Raw genomic sequence first — 17,273 nt, forward strand, 5'->3', positions numbered from 1 at the left:
TGAACAAGCAAGAGTGCATGTGTCCAGTGGAATTAAGCCTGAGATGATTTAATTATTCTTAACATGGCTAGTAGTTTTTATGTTGCTTTTCTGCCTATTTTGTTTTTGTTTTGAGATATTTCTGTTCTCATTTGTGGTTTCCAGTGGACAGGTTACTGTTCTTTTTCTGCTACCTTAAACTTATTCCCATGTGGACATGAGAACAGCATGGCTACAATGTGGATAAGAGTCGTGACCAGGCTGTGATTTTGGTCAACTCAAGGTTAATCGATAATTCAGTCCATCTGTGAATGGAATCAGGGAGCAAAATATAAATATATGTCATTAACCACATAAACCCTCATACCTCGTTCACCAGGGTCCTCCAAGGGTCTATTCTTGGACCCCTCATTTTCTCCTTCTAGCCTAGACCAAATCTCTCTTCATAATATCAATAAAATCGTAGTGTTTTGCCAATTATTTGGGGGGCCCACAGGTTGAGAATCACTGGACTAGAGTTCAAGTGGTAGTCATTAGATCAAAACCTACTGTAGTATCAGAAACAAAGAGAACTGTTTCCTCCAATCATAGCCATCAGTGGTGGCAGTAAGCCAATGGGAGAATGACCTGTATAATTATGAATAGTCACGCAATTCTGCTGTGGGATTACCAGCACTTAAAGACCACCCACTCCCAGCTGTCACTCTGCATCAGTGGCTTCCCCAGTGTTTGTGTCTGTTCTCCTTTACATCATTGATCATCCTGAGTATGATTGTCACAAAACTTGAGAGCATTTTGCCAGTGCTGTTGGACTGTGTGTGTCGCACACAGCCCCTATAATGGGATGAGTCTCTAGTAGTGTTTGCGTGATGCTGTCTTCACTCATCCTGAGTCACACAGCCCAATTAAACATTTAGCAGGAAGCCAACAGGGTGAACGTGAAATGCAACCGCAGACACACACATACAGTATAGGGATGGTGAGAAGCTTTGTGGTTTTCAGCTCTTTGTCTAGGTACAGTAGATGCATGCTGGGACACGGAAACCCATGTTTTTCATGCTGAAAAAGATGAATGATGAATGCCCCTCGTTTTATCCCAAATAACTCTCCCCCCCTTTTTTGCGAATCTTAACCAAGGCCTATTTCATATTTACATTCTTTTTTTTTTTGTAAATAGCTAAAATAGCCAGGAGAGCTTGTAGATATAATAGCCACTCATTGAGTCAAACTTGGTTCATTTTAACCACAAGTTCAAGTACTTTGGTAGATTTGGGTAAGGTGTAAGGTTTCATTACAGTAAAGCTTCCCAACAACAGCGGTTAACTTTTAGTAATATATAACTTCATAATAAAAGCACTTCATAATAAGTGGTTTAATAATTGTTTTGCAAGGTGCAAGATTATTTACATGGTAGCATCTGCCAACCATCAATCAAATGACAAGATAGAAATGGTAGGACAGAAGAAAAAAAGAAATCGCACAAATGATCAACTCAAATCAATTAACAATGAAAAAATCTTTCCATAAGAACAACTAAAAGTTACAATACAAGGCATGAGGGGCGTGTAAGTGTGTGTGTGTGTGTGTGTGTGTGTGTGTGTGTGTGCGTGCATGTGTGTGACGGATCTTTCTACTAACAAATAGTTATAGAAATACACTGATTTTAACTAACATTTTCACTCATGAAGGGAACAAACATAACGTGACAATTATTAAGTTTAAATCCACCAGGCCTCAATCCTAATTTTATTCCACCACATAAAAATTCAATAACTCACAATAATTTTTTAGGAGTATGAGAATTTTTTCTCTCTCTCTTAGAACTCAACATACAGACCTACAGTATTTTACCTTACAAACTCATATTCTAATTAAGGACTTTGCCTACTTTAGAAAACGGACAGACCAGATTAAGGCTAAAAGGCTTGGAGAGCACCTAGCCTTCCACTTGAGCTACTTATCATCCAAACATTCAGCGAACTCACTCAAAGTGCATCAGTCATGGTAATATTCTGTCCAAGACATTTGTTTTATTTAGTTATGATCAAGTTCCCAATCCTTCACAGCTCCCACAGTGTCCTGTATTTGGTGTCCCTTACAGTAAAGGTTTTCCCTTAATTCAACTGGGGGACGATGGAAACCAATCCATGCTCCCCGGTTACGCCTGGTGATGTCTATTTGAGCAGCTTTGCTGTCGCGCTCGCCATGGAGCTAATATTCATAGGAGCCACGGTGATGTCTTTGAAGATGGGCTGCATGGCACTGGTATAGGCTGGTTTGTTCTGACTCAATGTCTCTATGATCATCTGACGCATGTCCCGACTAGCGTCACCACGCACCGCCAACAGAGCCACAATGTGTTCTTCCCTGTGGACACAAGAAAAGTTGGGAAGAGCCTCTGTAACATCTTGTGTTATTGTTACATGTTACGGACCATGGATGAAAAGTTGCATGCTCTTGCTAACGCAGACATATTTACATTGAATCTTCAACTCTACTATACGTATTGTATTTGTATAACGTGTTCATTAATATGTGCTGTCTCTCCCAAATATAAAATTCTAGTAAAGTAAAGATGTTGGCTTTACATTCCATTCAAAGATAAAGCATCATATTTTGAGAGTCAAAACGCTTTCTGTTCACACATTATTTGTCGTCAAGGCAGTGTCAAAACAAACAGCTGTCAAAACAGAAGTGCATTCTATCTTGCATGATGAGTGACTTGAAAAGTGACATGAAAAGTTTGTAAAAGCTCTACTTCACCTGAAAAACAAAACAAGTAAAAAAAGTTAAGTATGCCAACACCTTGTAGGCGCAAGCATCTGCATGAAACATAGAGTACAAGAGTAATTTGCCGTTTAAAGTGGGAAAGATATGATTGTCTGCTTGATGCCCTGCCATGACACATGCCATTTAAATATGGTGTTATAGATGCTGCTTGAATATTAAATATTATGTTTATGATATGTTCAAAGCATCTTCATTGAGTGTGTGTGTACCTGATATCGGGGTATTTGGACACCAGCGTGGAGACCTCTAGATACAGCAGAGTAGGGTCAGTCAGCTTGAAGACTTCGGCTATGGCAGCTATGGCATCACAAAGACGATCTGTGTCTTCTCCCTGAACCCCAACACAACAAGTACACATTGTTCATATGCTGAATTCATCCTGTGCATATTTTTTGCATATATATTGTATATGTGACATGCTCTACAAAAAAAAGGAGAAGAAAAGAAGACATTTAGAGTTAGGCACAGTCCTACCTCGTAACCATGTTAATATTATTCTCATAGTTTAAATATTTAGAAAGATGGGTCAAATTATGGATCAACTGTCACTTCTTCTTACTATACATTCTTTAAGTTTATTAATGTTATTAATTGTCTTTGGTTTAGTAGCTACTCTGACTGTACAAATATGCTTGCCTCTTTGTACATTCAATCTAATTTGGTCTTAAATATTTACAAATTATCAAGATCATACAAAACTGTAATAAGGTAAAGTACAAAATCAATCACCTCACTCATCACAGTAGAACGTGACAAATGTGCCGCCTGAATGTCTACTTACAGCGGTGAGTTTCTTGAAAAGGAACTTGAACTGTTCTGCCTCCTTGATCATCCTCTCAGCTCCCTCCCTCCTCTCGTCTGCGTTCTTAAAGATGATCCTCCTCGCCATCACAGCCTTGATGTATTCCACCACCACCCTGCGATGGGCTTCACTTGTCATCTGCTACAAAAAGAATAATCAATGTAACCACTTTAACCTTAATTTATACTTCATCTATTTGAATCAGCTAGTGCGACGACTCCAGCTATAAAGAATTATTATGATCTAAAACTATTTAATTTTGAGAATTCTTTATAACACAAATCTTCTTTTATGGGGGTCCCTGGCACAACGTCTTTTCACATGGGGGTCTGCGGCGAAATAGACTTACATTTTAAATGAAAATGTTTGAGAAACACTGCATTAACCCCTCTAGTGTGAGGCTGGTAAACTGGTACCTTCAGTCTTTAACCGTGTGAGAATCCCAACAGTTAAAACAAACAAAGTACTTAGATCTTATAGTTAATTTAATTTATAACTCTTTGTGAACACTAAGCTAACTGAGCTGTATCAATCACCTTCAGAGTTTTGTTTTCACTGTGAATGCATACTGTGAATGAATTTTTGGACAATACTCCTTACCAGGTTGTAGGGCTTCTTAATTTTGTTGAAGTCATTGAAGTAGTCCTCTACTGTCACACAGATGGTGTCCACAGCATGGGAGCCCATCAGCCACTTTTTGGTCAACAGCTCATTTAGGTGGTGCTGGGGGAGGGCAACATTCAAACAAAAACATATTTTATTCCAATGAAAGTGCCTAGTTCTTTTGTACTAGTACTGTATTTAACCACTAAATCTCTATTTTATTTCTTTCTTTTTTGTTAATAATGTCATGCCCAAAATAGGGACGCCAGGGTGAAAGCGGTAAGAATCTGTTGCTTGTATTAACACTGCACTAGGAACTGAAGCTCATGCTATGGTTGCACTTGGAGCAAGACACTTTGACGAGATAGTCAGCAAAATACCTAACATGTTTGATGTAAAATGAGTAAGGGGCCGCAGGCGTCTCGCTCAGTGCATGTGTAGCGCAAAAATACTTGTTCTGTGGACACGATGGCGATGCGGAAACACATTTGGTCTAATCAAAGCCTGTCTTACGTCGAGGTCTAGGAAGACTTCATCCAATAGGAACTGGCATCCCTCCTTGGCAACCTCGTTGAGCGTCTTCTCGATGGCTGCATCAATGTCGCTGAGCTCTGACGACTGGGAGTACTTCCTCTTCAGGCTGTTGATGGACTCTCTGAAGACAGAAGACACAGGCTATGAACGTCAAAAAGTCCACATGAAGACTGATTTGTGCAAGTCTGATTTGAACCATATGTCTACGTGGTTTGACACACAGCAGTACAATCGGTACAGTTGGCGCTAATGGAATACAAAGGTGGGCCTAATGAAAAGGGACAACCCACCACGAGATCAGTCTTTTGTTGCTTTTTATAGTCTATAACTATAGTCTATGACATGGTACTCTAAATAAAGCGGAAGAGAGACATAATGGCCGGGTTTCCCAAAGAGCTCGTGCGTAGAGCATCGTCGCAGGTCCGACGACGGGTCTAACGTGTGACGTCACATGCTTCGCAGTACCATAGCAGGCACGTAGATTTCAGGTCATGCGTGGCCGTACGCAGCTTGCGCAAGCGTCTCCTACACAGCTGGGACTCGGCCAAACCTACGCTCTACCCTCATTAGTAGCAGGTGGTTGTGCCCCTGCGTGCCATCTAAACTGCCTGCGTGTGTGGTAAAAGTACATTCGTGAGACAGAATGCGCGCAGCATACTCCCCGCCCACAGTAGGAGGGGAGTACTGTCCTACGAAGCATCTTGTAACGAGCGCCCTGGGCCGCCTGTAACACCCATCGTTCTATGAAATCTATGAAAAGACCGACACACACACACACACACACACACACACACACACACACACACACACACACACACACACACACACACACACACACGTGTGTGTGTGTGTATATATATATATATATATATTACGGCCGGGCCGGGCCGGTGCGTAAAAGGGCGAGCGGCTGCAGTGCTTCGTCCTCTATGCATGAACCCGAAGTTTACAAATCGTACTCTCACGGATGATCCGATCATCTAATAAAAATATTAAGCACATGCCAAGTTAACTAAAGGTATATAAATGATGCTGAGCTAAATATGTTTCCTTAATTTCGAAGTTTTATAGTTAAACGTTATGATGAAAGTGCAGTTCCTCTCACAAAGTGACAGCTGTTGCGCTCGGCGAGCGCAACAGCTCGCCATGTTTATGAATGGTTAAAACATCTTTTGAAAATAGCAGATCTACAAGCTTGTGACACGTTGTGAGCTTGTAGATCTGCTATTTTCAAAAGATGTTTTAACCATTCATAAACATGGCGAGCTGTTGCGCTCATGTGCTTAATATTTTTATTAGATGATCGGATTATCCGTGAGAGTACGATTTGTAAACTTCGGGTTCATGCATAGAGGACGAAGCACTGCAGCCGCTCGCCCTACCCAAAATAACAGATCTGCAAGCTATCAACAGGGCATGTCGCAGTGTGTTTGTTGTATATATGTCTGTTTTTTTTGGGGAGGCGTCACCCGTTACGCGTTAAGCTGTCAATCATGCAGGGGGACGCCCCCTCTATCCTCTGAATTTTTTTGAACGGCGAACAATGGCCGCAGTGTTTATTTAAGATCATTGAAATGTCACCTTAAAAAATGCATTTTAATACATTACAGAATGTACCTATAAAAATGTAAGTGTCCAATTCATATAAAGGTAAGTTAGATAAAGGTGCGACTTTATCTTAGTATTTTTGCAAAATCCTGTATATATAGATATATGTATGCAAAGGGTGTTTAAACTATAGTAGGATAGCACTACGTAGTTGACGTAGGCTTTACGTAGGCTACGTCCAGGATCTCTTCACGTGCATGCTGTCCCACGAATGTAGTTTTAGCACAGACGAAACGGAACCTACGAAGATGGTGTCTACTGAAGCCAATTTAGATGAGACGTTGGGCACACACAGCTGCTACTAACGAAGATAGTGCGCAGCGGGGTTGCTACTGCGCAGATGCGTGGAAGCACCTACGCAGCTTCTAGGCTACGCAGGAGCTCAAATTCGTTTGGGAAACGCGGCCATTATCTGTTTGCTTATGGCTGTCATGGGCCTTAATATATTTGTCAAACTTGCATATCGTCAGAGGAACATTGTGATGCACCCACTTCAGAAATACCACATCCATGCCAATGGTTTATGGTTTGTCGTGGGGGGAATGCTGGGGACATGCCTGATGCCTCAATATATTAATCCCAGTCCTGTTCAATATTTACTGTCTTAGCAATAACTAATAGAAATGTACATCTTTATGTGGATGACCTCTATTGTCATGTTGATTCTTTCCATCTGGCTTGGTAGATTTTCCACTGGAAAGTGGAAAATCTACCACTTTCATTACTGTAGGTTGACACAAATAACTCAAAAACGAATATGTTGTTTTCCAAAGTTAGACATATTGATCACACTAACATGCATATCAGTATTCTAAAAGACTGGTATAGGAAACAATTACCCATCTCCAAGTTCCTTACTTGAACGTTTGACAGTTGTTGATGATGCCGATCATGTACTGAACATAGCACTGAGGCTGTTGTCTGTCTCTCAGATGCTCCTCTTTGTAGACAATGGCTTCTTCTCTGTACCTGCCCCCGGAGAAAATTCAACAATTCTATTATTCATTTAACCACTTAAACCCTATAACCCTGACCGGGGTCCCCCAGGGGTCTATCCTTGGCCCACTCCCTTTTTTCCTTGAACACCAAATCTCTTCTACAGCTCAACACATTTTAAGTTAAATTATTATTATGCACTATAATTTTTGTAGTAGTTTTATTTTTACTTTTTTTTGTTTTGTTATTCAAATGTCATTTTATTATGTTTTTTTGCTCTGTGTCCTGAATAGGAGATAGGAATTGAACGTCTTATTTTTTCCCTCATTCCTTTTTATTGCATTCAAATGTCCTATAATGCGCTTCCTTTCTTTGTTAATGGTTTATGTAAAGCAAATTGAATTGCCTTCTTGAAATGTGCTATAGAAAAGAAAGTTGACCCAGAGAGACCCCTGGGTCAACAAAGTACATAGCATTGTAGTGCATTATCTGTATATATTTGTTAGCTGTGTCTAAACAAAACAAAAATCATCATTCATTTGATCTAATTGCTTAAGGTAATTAAGCAATTAGAACAATTATTCTATTATTATCAGATGAATCTGAGGACTCAGAGGGTGGACAGATGAAATGCATATTTGGAGATCAGTAAATTCAGTTTTTCATTTGAAAGAAGTTGAAAAGTCAAAAGATTCATAAAAAAATTACCTGACGAGGAAACTGCTCATCTGTTTGAGGCAGAGCTTCAAAACCTGCTCTTTAAAATGCTCATCTATTTGAGCTGCGACCTGCAGGTTCTGTTCAAACATCTGAGGGAAGAGGAAGAGGGGGAGGGAGTGCAATACATACAAATAAACAAATGAATAATAATACACAAAAATACCACAAAGGTAAAAAAGAAAAGAAAAACACAGCAGTGTCTTATTAGTACAGTATGTATGTATGTATGTATGTATGTGTGTGTGTGTGTGTGTGTGTGTGTGTGTGTGTGTGTGTGTGTGTGTGTGCGTGCGTGCGTGCGTGCGTGCGTGCGTGCGTGCGTGCGTGCGTGCGTGCGTGCGTGTATGTATATATATATATATATATATATATATGCGCGTTACCTGGAAGACGATGGCAGGCAGAGTGGTCTGGTAGTATCCGTCTTGGTCAGCCTCAGGCTCTGTTTCTTTCTGCCAGTCCTTCTTGTCTGTCTCCAAGGCCTTCCGCAGCCAGCCTGTTATATTAGACTGCACCCATGGACACAATTAGACATACTGTGTATCGTACTCACAATGAATGTCTGAACTAGAGCTGGGCAATTAACCGAAAATTAGAGATATTTTGAAACCAATATTTAGAACCAATAATCAATTTCATTTTGCACATGTAGGTTAATTGATTAATCGAGAAGCATGTTTTTTTTGGGATCCTTTTTTTTTTTACATTTCTTATACTATATCAATGAATCGACACAAAATAATTATAATAGCTTTTTTATAATGGACTAAATCGGTTATTCTGTCACTTAACCCTGTATTATACTTCGCTGTTCAATGGTGGCTTACAAAAATAGCGAAATAGCCGATCAACAAGCTTGCAACGTCGCGGTGCACAAGTTTTGAGCTAGTAGATCTGCTATTTTCTCTCTATATGTTTTCAGAATCGTTCATTAATCATAACCGAGGCAAAGGTTTCAAATAATCGTGATATTGATTTGAAGTCATATCACTCAGCCCTAGTCTGATCATTGGTGTGTGTGTGGGAGAGAGCTGGTGAGTGTGTATCCTACTCACGGTAAACGTCTGAACATATTTACTGAGGAGCTGATCCACAACTTCCTGCGGCAACAGGGGCTCCAGTACGTTGACGTCACACTCTGCATGCAGTTCTGGGTGGCCCATCATCTCCACACTAACACACACAGATGTTTATATTACAGTACCTATTCTCTAACCACAAAGGTAAAAAAAAAAAAAAGACCCACAGGTTCCACATGATTTTGGGGGAGGTCCCCAGACGACAGTAAAGTGACAATTTAAGACCATTTTAATTAAAAAAAAAGAAAATAAATGAAATGAAAAAAGAACATTGCTGAATCAAAAGCAGTCAACAAACTATACTATAAAAACTGGTCAAATATTGGCCAAATTGTCAAATAATATAAGAAAGAGGCAAAAATTGTGAAAAAGCTCTCAACGCCTATTTTCACAATGTTTATCTGTGGAACCAAGTCAAACAAAATGTAAACTAGAAAAAGTGCTCCTCGGAGCACAGGTCTCCGCCAGATCAGGTACGTTATTGTGGGCCAGCATGTTGGTGGAATATGAAGAATCGGACAGGGCCATCTTGATCACATGACTATAGAGATAATGTGTACAGATTTGTGTGATGTTTGGACAAAATCAGTAGGAGTAATATACATTTTTTTAATCGGTCTCCTGGTGTCGCTATAATAGAGCAATGGGCAAAAAAAAGGGTGGATTTTGTTCCTCAACGTAGTGCGAATGTGTGGATGTAATATTAAGGAGTAATATCATTTTTTTTTTTTTACATAAAACTGCCTCCTGGTGGCGCTATAAAAGGCAGATATGAAAAATGGGCAAAGGTTTTTCTTTGGCCTCTAGGGAGTGCACATACAAAGTTTTACACAGATCGGTGCAGGTAAAAACGTGTATCGGCATGTTATAGCGCCACCATGAGGCTGATTTGAAAACCTCTTCCTCGGCCTAGAGGGAATGTGCGTGCAAAACTCCACGGAAATCGTACGCTGTGTTCATTATTTGATTTTGTTCAAAACGGAGCACTCCTGCAAATTTTGGAAGCAAATCTAAGCCAATTAGGATTTTGAAAAATCTGAAAGACCCGTTTCGTTTAATGACTATAGAGCTACTGTGTACCGATTAGCGTGATGTTTGGACGAAATCTGTAGGAGTAATACGGAAAAAAAAAGGTTTTGCATAAATCGACCTCCTGGTGGCGCTATAACAGGTTGATCTGAAAAATTCGGGGCAGAGGTTCTGCTCTGGCATCCAGGGAGTGTGTGTGCACAGTTTCACTGCGATCGACTCAACACTGCCGGAGATTAGCTGGTCAGAGACACACACACACACATACTGTACACATACACATACACTCACGGATGGACGGACAGACAGGGTGCAAATCATTCTACTTGTAGCATCCCTGCTCCATTTTCTCCATTTCAACAGCCTGTCATGTATGCAATTCCCATGATGGTACCACATACAGCCAGAATCTGTGTGTGTGTGTGTGTGTGCTGCGTGCGTGCATGCGTGCGCGCGCGAGTAGCTCTTTGTGTTTTAAAAGCCCATAGGGAGCTGTGCATTAATCTTCTCAATCCCTGCAATTGCACGCGATGTGTGAACACACATACTTTTAAAAACACACGCATGCCCCCAGCTAGAAAGGTTAGGAGTAGCATGCGATCTAAACAGTGTGACTAATCCAATGACAGCACATCACTACTACAGTACACATTGCGTGCTGAAACTGTGTGTGTGTGTATGTATCTGTGTGTGGGAGCAGGGTTAAGCTTTTAATATTGATTTAATTGATTTACGAGGCATGGCCATATAAGAGACAGTAGAGACTTCCTGCCTTTTGTCTTATGCATGGAACTGGTGTGTTGAAGGGTTAGGGAGAAAATGATAGCTGCAGGAAATAGAAAAAATATAGTTGTACTGGTCATGCGTACATGCACACCCCTGTTCATGTACATGCCGTGCACGCACACACTCCATGCTTTTACCAAAGCAGCCAGCATCCTTTAGCTTCTCCCTTCTCATACATAGTATGTAGGACTTTGTGTACAGCTTAGTCTTGTACCTTTTATATGTGTTAAGGACCCAGGTGAGCATGGAAACTATTTCATTGGCCTCCAAGTCTTCAGATGCCAGTTCTTGGACACGAATTGACACGGCTTCATGGTATAGACAGAAAAACCTGAAAAAAATGCATGCCCGCACACGCACACAAAATCTGGATTATAAAGATGTAATTACAATTATGATAATCATCGCTTTCATTTGTTTCACACTTCTTTTTAGAAACGTTTTTTTAACAACCAAATGTGCACAAATGTCATATTCCTAAAACAATGTACTACTACTACGATGATTACAATTACTAAAACTACTAACTAGCGGGGTTTTTTTTTAAAGAAAGAAAGAAATATATTAGTATATAAGACAGAACGATAGTTTGATAGATAAGACACAGACAGACAGAAATCGTATCATGTGTGTTATGGCATGACATCAAAACGTATACACAGCATTTCCAAGGTGTTACTGTACCTTTGGAAGGTGTTGTAGTGTGGGGGAAAGCACTGCACCATGAGGTTCTTGACAACGACGAGGTCATCCAGAACATACTTCCTGGTTATCTCCAAGAGCCGAACCAGCCACATCTTATCTGACTCCCGTGTCACAGACTGGGTCCCCTCGATACGGGTGCTAACGGTGCCCTCCAAACACTAAAACAAGAGAAATGGGTGTGTGCGTGAGTGTGGCATTATCATTTATTATTTATATTCAGCTCTGTATTTTAAACAATGTCTGCACAAGAGGTTAGTTGCTGCTGTTAGTAATTCTACGGTTTGTAGTCCTAAAACCTGGTGAGTTTACAATGGCTTCAGTTGGAACTTATATTTGTATTTGTCATATGACTACTGTTCATTACAGTTCCCATGTTATCACTTTGGTTAGAAAAACATGTACAGAATATCTGGCATAAGACCATATCTGGCATTTTTGACTTCATCTCTCCATCCTCATCCTATTACCTTAAACATCTTTTCCTTCCATTGTTTAGGTCGTCCTGGTGGGATGAAGCCCGTCTGCTTCTTGCGGTCCAGCATGCGACGGTCGATCTTCTCCTCGCGCTCGATGATCCGCACCACAGAGACCAGCATGGTGGGGTCACGGCGAACCGTTACCATGGCACGCTGGAGCACCATCCACAACTGCTTAGCTAGTTCATCAGACAATGATTGCACCTAGGAGACAATGCATGAAATGATAAATGTATCAGCACACCTTGGTCTATTCATTTAAACTACAGTAAATGAATATTACATTTGTTCACACATCTGTATGATGCCAGTAGACAGGGTAGGTACTGTATCATGTCACAAGGACTGACATGTTGCATACACTGGGCTCAATCACAACAATGCATTGGCTAATGTAACATTTGCAGGATTGGTTAACATATGGATGAATATGATCTGAATCAGTTTTATTGTCAGGGGTAAATCAGTGGGTGAAATCGAAATGTTTTTTTTGTGCAAGCTCCTGAAGGATCTTGCACAAAGGAAGGATCTTGTTTTCAGGAAGAAAGAAAAGGGGAGCTGGGGACAACACCGACCCTGGTGTTAAAAATCCACATGGTAGATCCACAAAGGATCTACCATGGATGTTGAGCCAAAGCAATTTTTAAAAACATTCCAAGTCGTATGGTGTGGGTCTAAGTATTAATTGTCATATCAGTACAATGAAAATAAAGTTGTCATCACCACAAGCAGTTTTTTCATTCAAAATGCAGGCGGCAGGCCAAATCATAAACCAAGAGATAACCAGATTTAAGGGCACAGACAGATACATTCTTTTTGTGAGTTATGTCCCCTTTATAATGTCGAATCATACAATAAAAATAAATAAAATATACCTTTTTTCATATTGTTCATTAACCCTAGTGTCCCTTTTTGGAGCATTCCATAAAGGGCCAACATTCTGAAAAAAGCAATTCTACAAGCTCAACAAGATGCATTCTGAGCTTGTAGATGCATTGTGAGCTTGTAGATCGGCTAATAGATTTGGTGCATCGGGAAAAAAGGATGGAGCCAAGTACAGAGTACAGATACCTGTGTGACTCCGGTCAATGAAGTATATACAGTAGGGTTTATGTGGTTAATATACGTATATCACATTGAAGAACCATTACATATATTGTCCGTCCCAGGTGAACTTACATCTTCAAAGTAGTTACAGATGAGGTGCATGTCACTGGTGTTCTTGCTGTCCATACGGTACTGCTCATACATCAGGTCATCACGAGAACACTCCAGATCCATCAGTTTACGGTGGGCCTGCAGCAGCTCAGCCTGCTCTATCAGCTGTTTGGTGTCCTCCACTATCTCTGGTACTGGAGAGACAGGTTTTGAGAGTGTGAGTGTAACAGAGAGAGAGAGAGAGAGAGAGAGAGAGAGTGTGTGTGTGTGTGTGTGTGTGTGTGTGTGTGTGTGTGTGTGTGTGTGTGTGTGTGTGTGTGTGTGTGTGTGTGTGTGTGTGTGTGTGTGTGTGTGTGTGTGTGTGTGTGTGTGTGTGTGTGTGTGTGTGTGTGTGTGTGTGTGTGTGTGTGTGTGTGTGTGTGTGTGTGTGTGTGTGTGTGTGTGTGTGTGTATAGAAATAGCATGGGACATTGAGAAATACAGATAGAAAGGGGCAAGCATACAAAGGATTCAAGAGAGAGAGATTCAAGGGAGATTTAATGTCTCAATTTAAGATGTACAAGTAAATGCACAATGAAAAACTTAGGTTGGGGTGCTTTTGGTGGGGGGGGGTAATTGAGAGAGAAAAGGGAGCAAAACAGAAGAGAGAGAGTTTTGGAAGGGCTCTCCGGACCGATGAAAGTTTGGCGAGGACAAAGGTGTTTTATACTGCCTCAGTACTCGGCAGAGTTCTGAATGCTAGACCCCAACCACTCAGTATTCTGCCTGGATCTCCGCTGTTTATTTTAATCAATCTCACATGCTTTGTCTTGATAACAATTCACCAGTAAGAATTTAATTTGATGCTTAGAGCTGCATATTATTAATAATAATATGCATCTCTATGAAGCATCAAAGTAAAAGCTGACAACTTATTTCAGTGAAACCATTTGAAGTCTTTGACCATCAGCTTTTCAGTATGTCACAGGCGCAGTCTCATATTATACACATACAGTATATACACTCTTCAATATCTCATACCTGAGAAGATGTTTTTAAGGTTTTCTACAGCAGACGCAAGCTGGCTGTGCTGGACCACGGCATCCTTCACGTCTTTCAAGTTTTCTATGGTGTTGATGCTCTGCCTCCAGTCACTATTGACGGCCGCCAGGGAAATCTGGATGTCTTTAACATCCACCAGGGCGTTGTGCAGCTGTGTGAGTCCAGTGCGGACTCCATCTAGCTGGGACTGGATTGCTGCCTACACAATATTGGCAACCAAGAAAAGATGAATGCGTTACTGTACTGAATGAGAACTGCATTGACTAAGAGACTAGAACTTTAGTAACAGGGGGTATACACAGGTCACACTTTCCAGAGCATTTCATTAAAAACTAAGTAAACACTGCAGAGGAAAGAGCAGATTGTAACGGAATATATTTGTAAGTAAAATAAAATACGTGCAGTATTCATAGGTATTATGCAGTCAGTGCAGAGATATTATTGAATGTGCAACATTAAAGGTGAATGTGGTGCATAGCAGCGGTAAGATTCTCGGGTATGTTTCTGCAGGTGGGTGGGGATGGGTGCACTGGGTTTGTGCAGTTCAATTGATAATTGTTCATAAGAGTGAGTCACCTTCATTTCAGAATCAGTAGTACTATGAACTAACCAAGTGTTACCAGTAAAACAAATAACACACTCCTTATTATATACACACAACGAAAACATAATGTACAGCATACAAACGAGGGACATTTCACCTTGAGCCTTGCTTCCACAGATGCCTTCTTGCGGGCCTCTCTCCGTCTGTACTGCTCCACCTTGTCCAGCTGGTCTGATCGTTGGAGCATTCCTGCCACGCGCTGCACTGCCGTAGCAACCGCCTCCCGGTTTGTCTCCTCCATAGCAGACTGTAACGCTCTACAGCAGTCAGACAATGACTGTTGGGCAAGTCAAAAACACACACGGATTCATTTTCCTCAGCAAATTATGCTTTTATTTGCAAATTGTTGTATCTGCCAGCCATTGTGCTTTAGAAATCTAGCTATGAGGGCAAAGAGCACCAAAGTACTCATTTGTATTCAATAGTACAGTGATGAGAGACAGGAAACAGGGGGAGAGTCTGGGAGTGACATACAGCAAATCCGCCGCCGGGCTGGGGAATCAAACTCGGGACACACTGTCGAGCATCAAAGCCTATGTGGTGGTACGCGCCTTAACCACTTGGCCATTGGTTCCCAAAGCAAAGCCTCTTTAGTCTTTAATCAAATCAAAACCATATATTGGACCCTGATGAAGGCCGCCGAGCCAAAACGCCTGCGTTTTTAAACATTGCCAAGCAAGTCATGACAAAATAAAGGCTTTTAAAAAAAACTCAACTGAACGGAGTGCCTTGGATCTTTCTTAAGTTCACCTGATTCTCACACTTGTCAGCCTACTACAAAGGGAAGGAACTTGGAATGTTTTGACCCACAATTGAACCCTCTCCAAAGAGCACTATTCAGCATAAACATGTAAAAAATAGCCCAACAAAAAAAAAGAAAAGTAACATGTGCATTTAAAAAGAAATGAAAAAAGAAAAACACTAAGGGAATTAATGCAATGACGAAACTCTAAGAATAGTTGAGCCTCTAAATATCCTGCAACATGCAAGTGGTTAATGTAAAATAAATTCCTATCACAAAGATTTGGCAGGCAGCCACCCTGTACCCCCTGTTGAAGACCCCTGTCGTAGGTTACAGCAGCAGTACCAATACCTCTCTCTCTCTCTCTCTAGCTAGCAAGCTAATGCTAACTGCTAGCTATAGTGTACATGTACATGACAGGACCATGATAGGACAGTATGGTCACTGGAACATCAACATAAAGCAGCAGGACAGACAGACAGACTGAGTCCTTCGTCAAATCTGCTGTACAGTAACATATCTTTCAACTTTAAACGTTAGCGAGCTAAGCTAAGCTAACAACAACAACAGTCAGCTGGTAAAACGGCACAGGGCCCGTACAAGGAGAGTTTAGACGCATGCACTGTAATCAATGAATACTTTATGGTGGACGAACCGAGAGAGTATTCTTACCTGGTTCAGCAACAAACGTCCAGAAGGTGAGAATCATTCGCCAGTATGTATGTCTACATAAATGTGTTATTATTTACTGTGGGTTCCTGTGTGAGGTTGGGTTGCTGACAGCTCACTGCAGTGCCTCTGCCTCCCACACACTTCCTGGTGCGAGACAACCGCCCACCAGCAGCTGACTACTGGGAAGGACATCACGAGGGTAAAACACATGAGATGATGTGAGTCAGGGGTTCTTCTCAACCTGGGGGTCCATTGGGGTCATTGACCATCAAATGATGGTAACATTGTACCTCTAAGAGAAACTCTAGGGTTTGAACTTGCGCTTTTTTATATTATCCTCTAAAAACACATTCTAGAGCGTTTGACTGTGCAAAATGTTGACTAACTTGACCAATTACCCCAAACCACACACCCCAAAATCTCCTGGTTTTGGATTGTCCTTAAATCTTGGATTTAAGGACCTATTCACTATGTCCTTTTTAATGCCTAAAAAATAAAGAAAAGAAAAAGAACATTACTGCATCAAGTCATCAACAAACTATAGGCCTACTGTAAAACTGGTCAAACATTGGCCAAATTGTCAAATAATATATTTATTTATTTTATATATTATTAATTTGAGTACGGTGGTATGCAGGAGACTGAGAACTTGAGATACTTTTCTACTTTTTCCTTTTTCCCCTGGAAAGCTTTGCACTACTGGATTTTTTTTGTGGCATTATTATCATGTGTTTGTGAAATGATTTGTGAAAATGGTGGGACCTAGCAGGTTTCTTGGAAAGGTTTGCTTTCATCAACCTCAACCCTCAAATGTTTTCCCCTTTCCTCCCCACCCAGGTAGTAGAGCACATCACTGCATGCCTGGCTGACATCTCACAGCGGATGTCTCTCTCACCACCTCAAGGCAAGCTCAATGCAGATCTCTTCTTCCCAGGTAAGTCCTGACTCCTGCCCAATGCAGGATCTCACTATTTCCATTTACAACTCTCTGGTGGCTTCTGTTCCAACT

At 41.0% G+C, this 17,273-nt stretch overlaps 1 protein-coding gene across 4 annotated transcripts; it reads right to left on the reverse strand.

The window, feature by feature from the left end:
* Positions 1-1,342: 1,342 nt before the first annotated feature.
* Positions 1,343-16,399, reverse strand: LOC311045253 (exocyst complex component 3-like). 4 transcript variants are annotated; one of them, XR_014600753.1, is made up of 17 exons: positions 16,265-16,399; positions 14,948-15,127; positions 14,226-14,445; positions 13,227-13,399; positions 12,039-12,251; positions 11,551-11,729; positions 11,081-11,197; positions 9,028-9,145; positions 8,356-8,481; positions 7,961-8,061; positions 7,175-7,285; positions 4,688-4,829; positions 4,172-4,294; positions 3,551-3,712; positions 2,979-3,100; positions 1,638-2,346; positions 1,343-1,496 (listed from the first exon to the last, which is right to left on the reverse strand). XR_014600753.1 is itself a non-coding variant. In XM_084057056.1 (16 exons), the coding sequence occupies exons 2-16, from the start codon at positions 15,089-15,091 to the stop codon at positions 2,154-2,156; spliced, it is 2,241 nt and encodes a 746-aa protein (XP_083913182.1). In that variant the 5' UTR covers positions 15,092-15,127; positions 16,265-16,399; the 3' UTR covers positions 1,343-2,153. The 4 variants fall into 4 exon arrangements, 3 of the variants coding, with proteins under 3 accessions (XP_083913182.1, XP_083913180.1, XP_083913181.1); XM_084057056.1 differs by having other exon boundaries at positions 1,343-2,346; positions 3,551-3,709; XM_084057054.1 differs by having other exon boundaries at positions 1,343-2,346.
* Between the last annotated feature and the right edge of the window lie 874 nt (positions 16,400-17,273).

The sequence above is a fragment of the Gymnoscopelus microlampas genome (assembly GCF_963454915.1).
Source record: "Gymnoscopelus microlampas genome assembly, chromosome: 5".
Classification (NCBI taxonomy): Eukaryota; Metazoa; Chordata; class Actinopteri; order Myctophiformes; family Myctophidae; genus Gymnoscopelus; species Gymnoscopelus microlampas.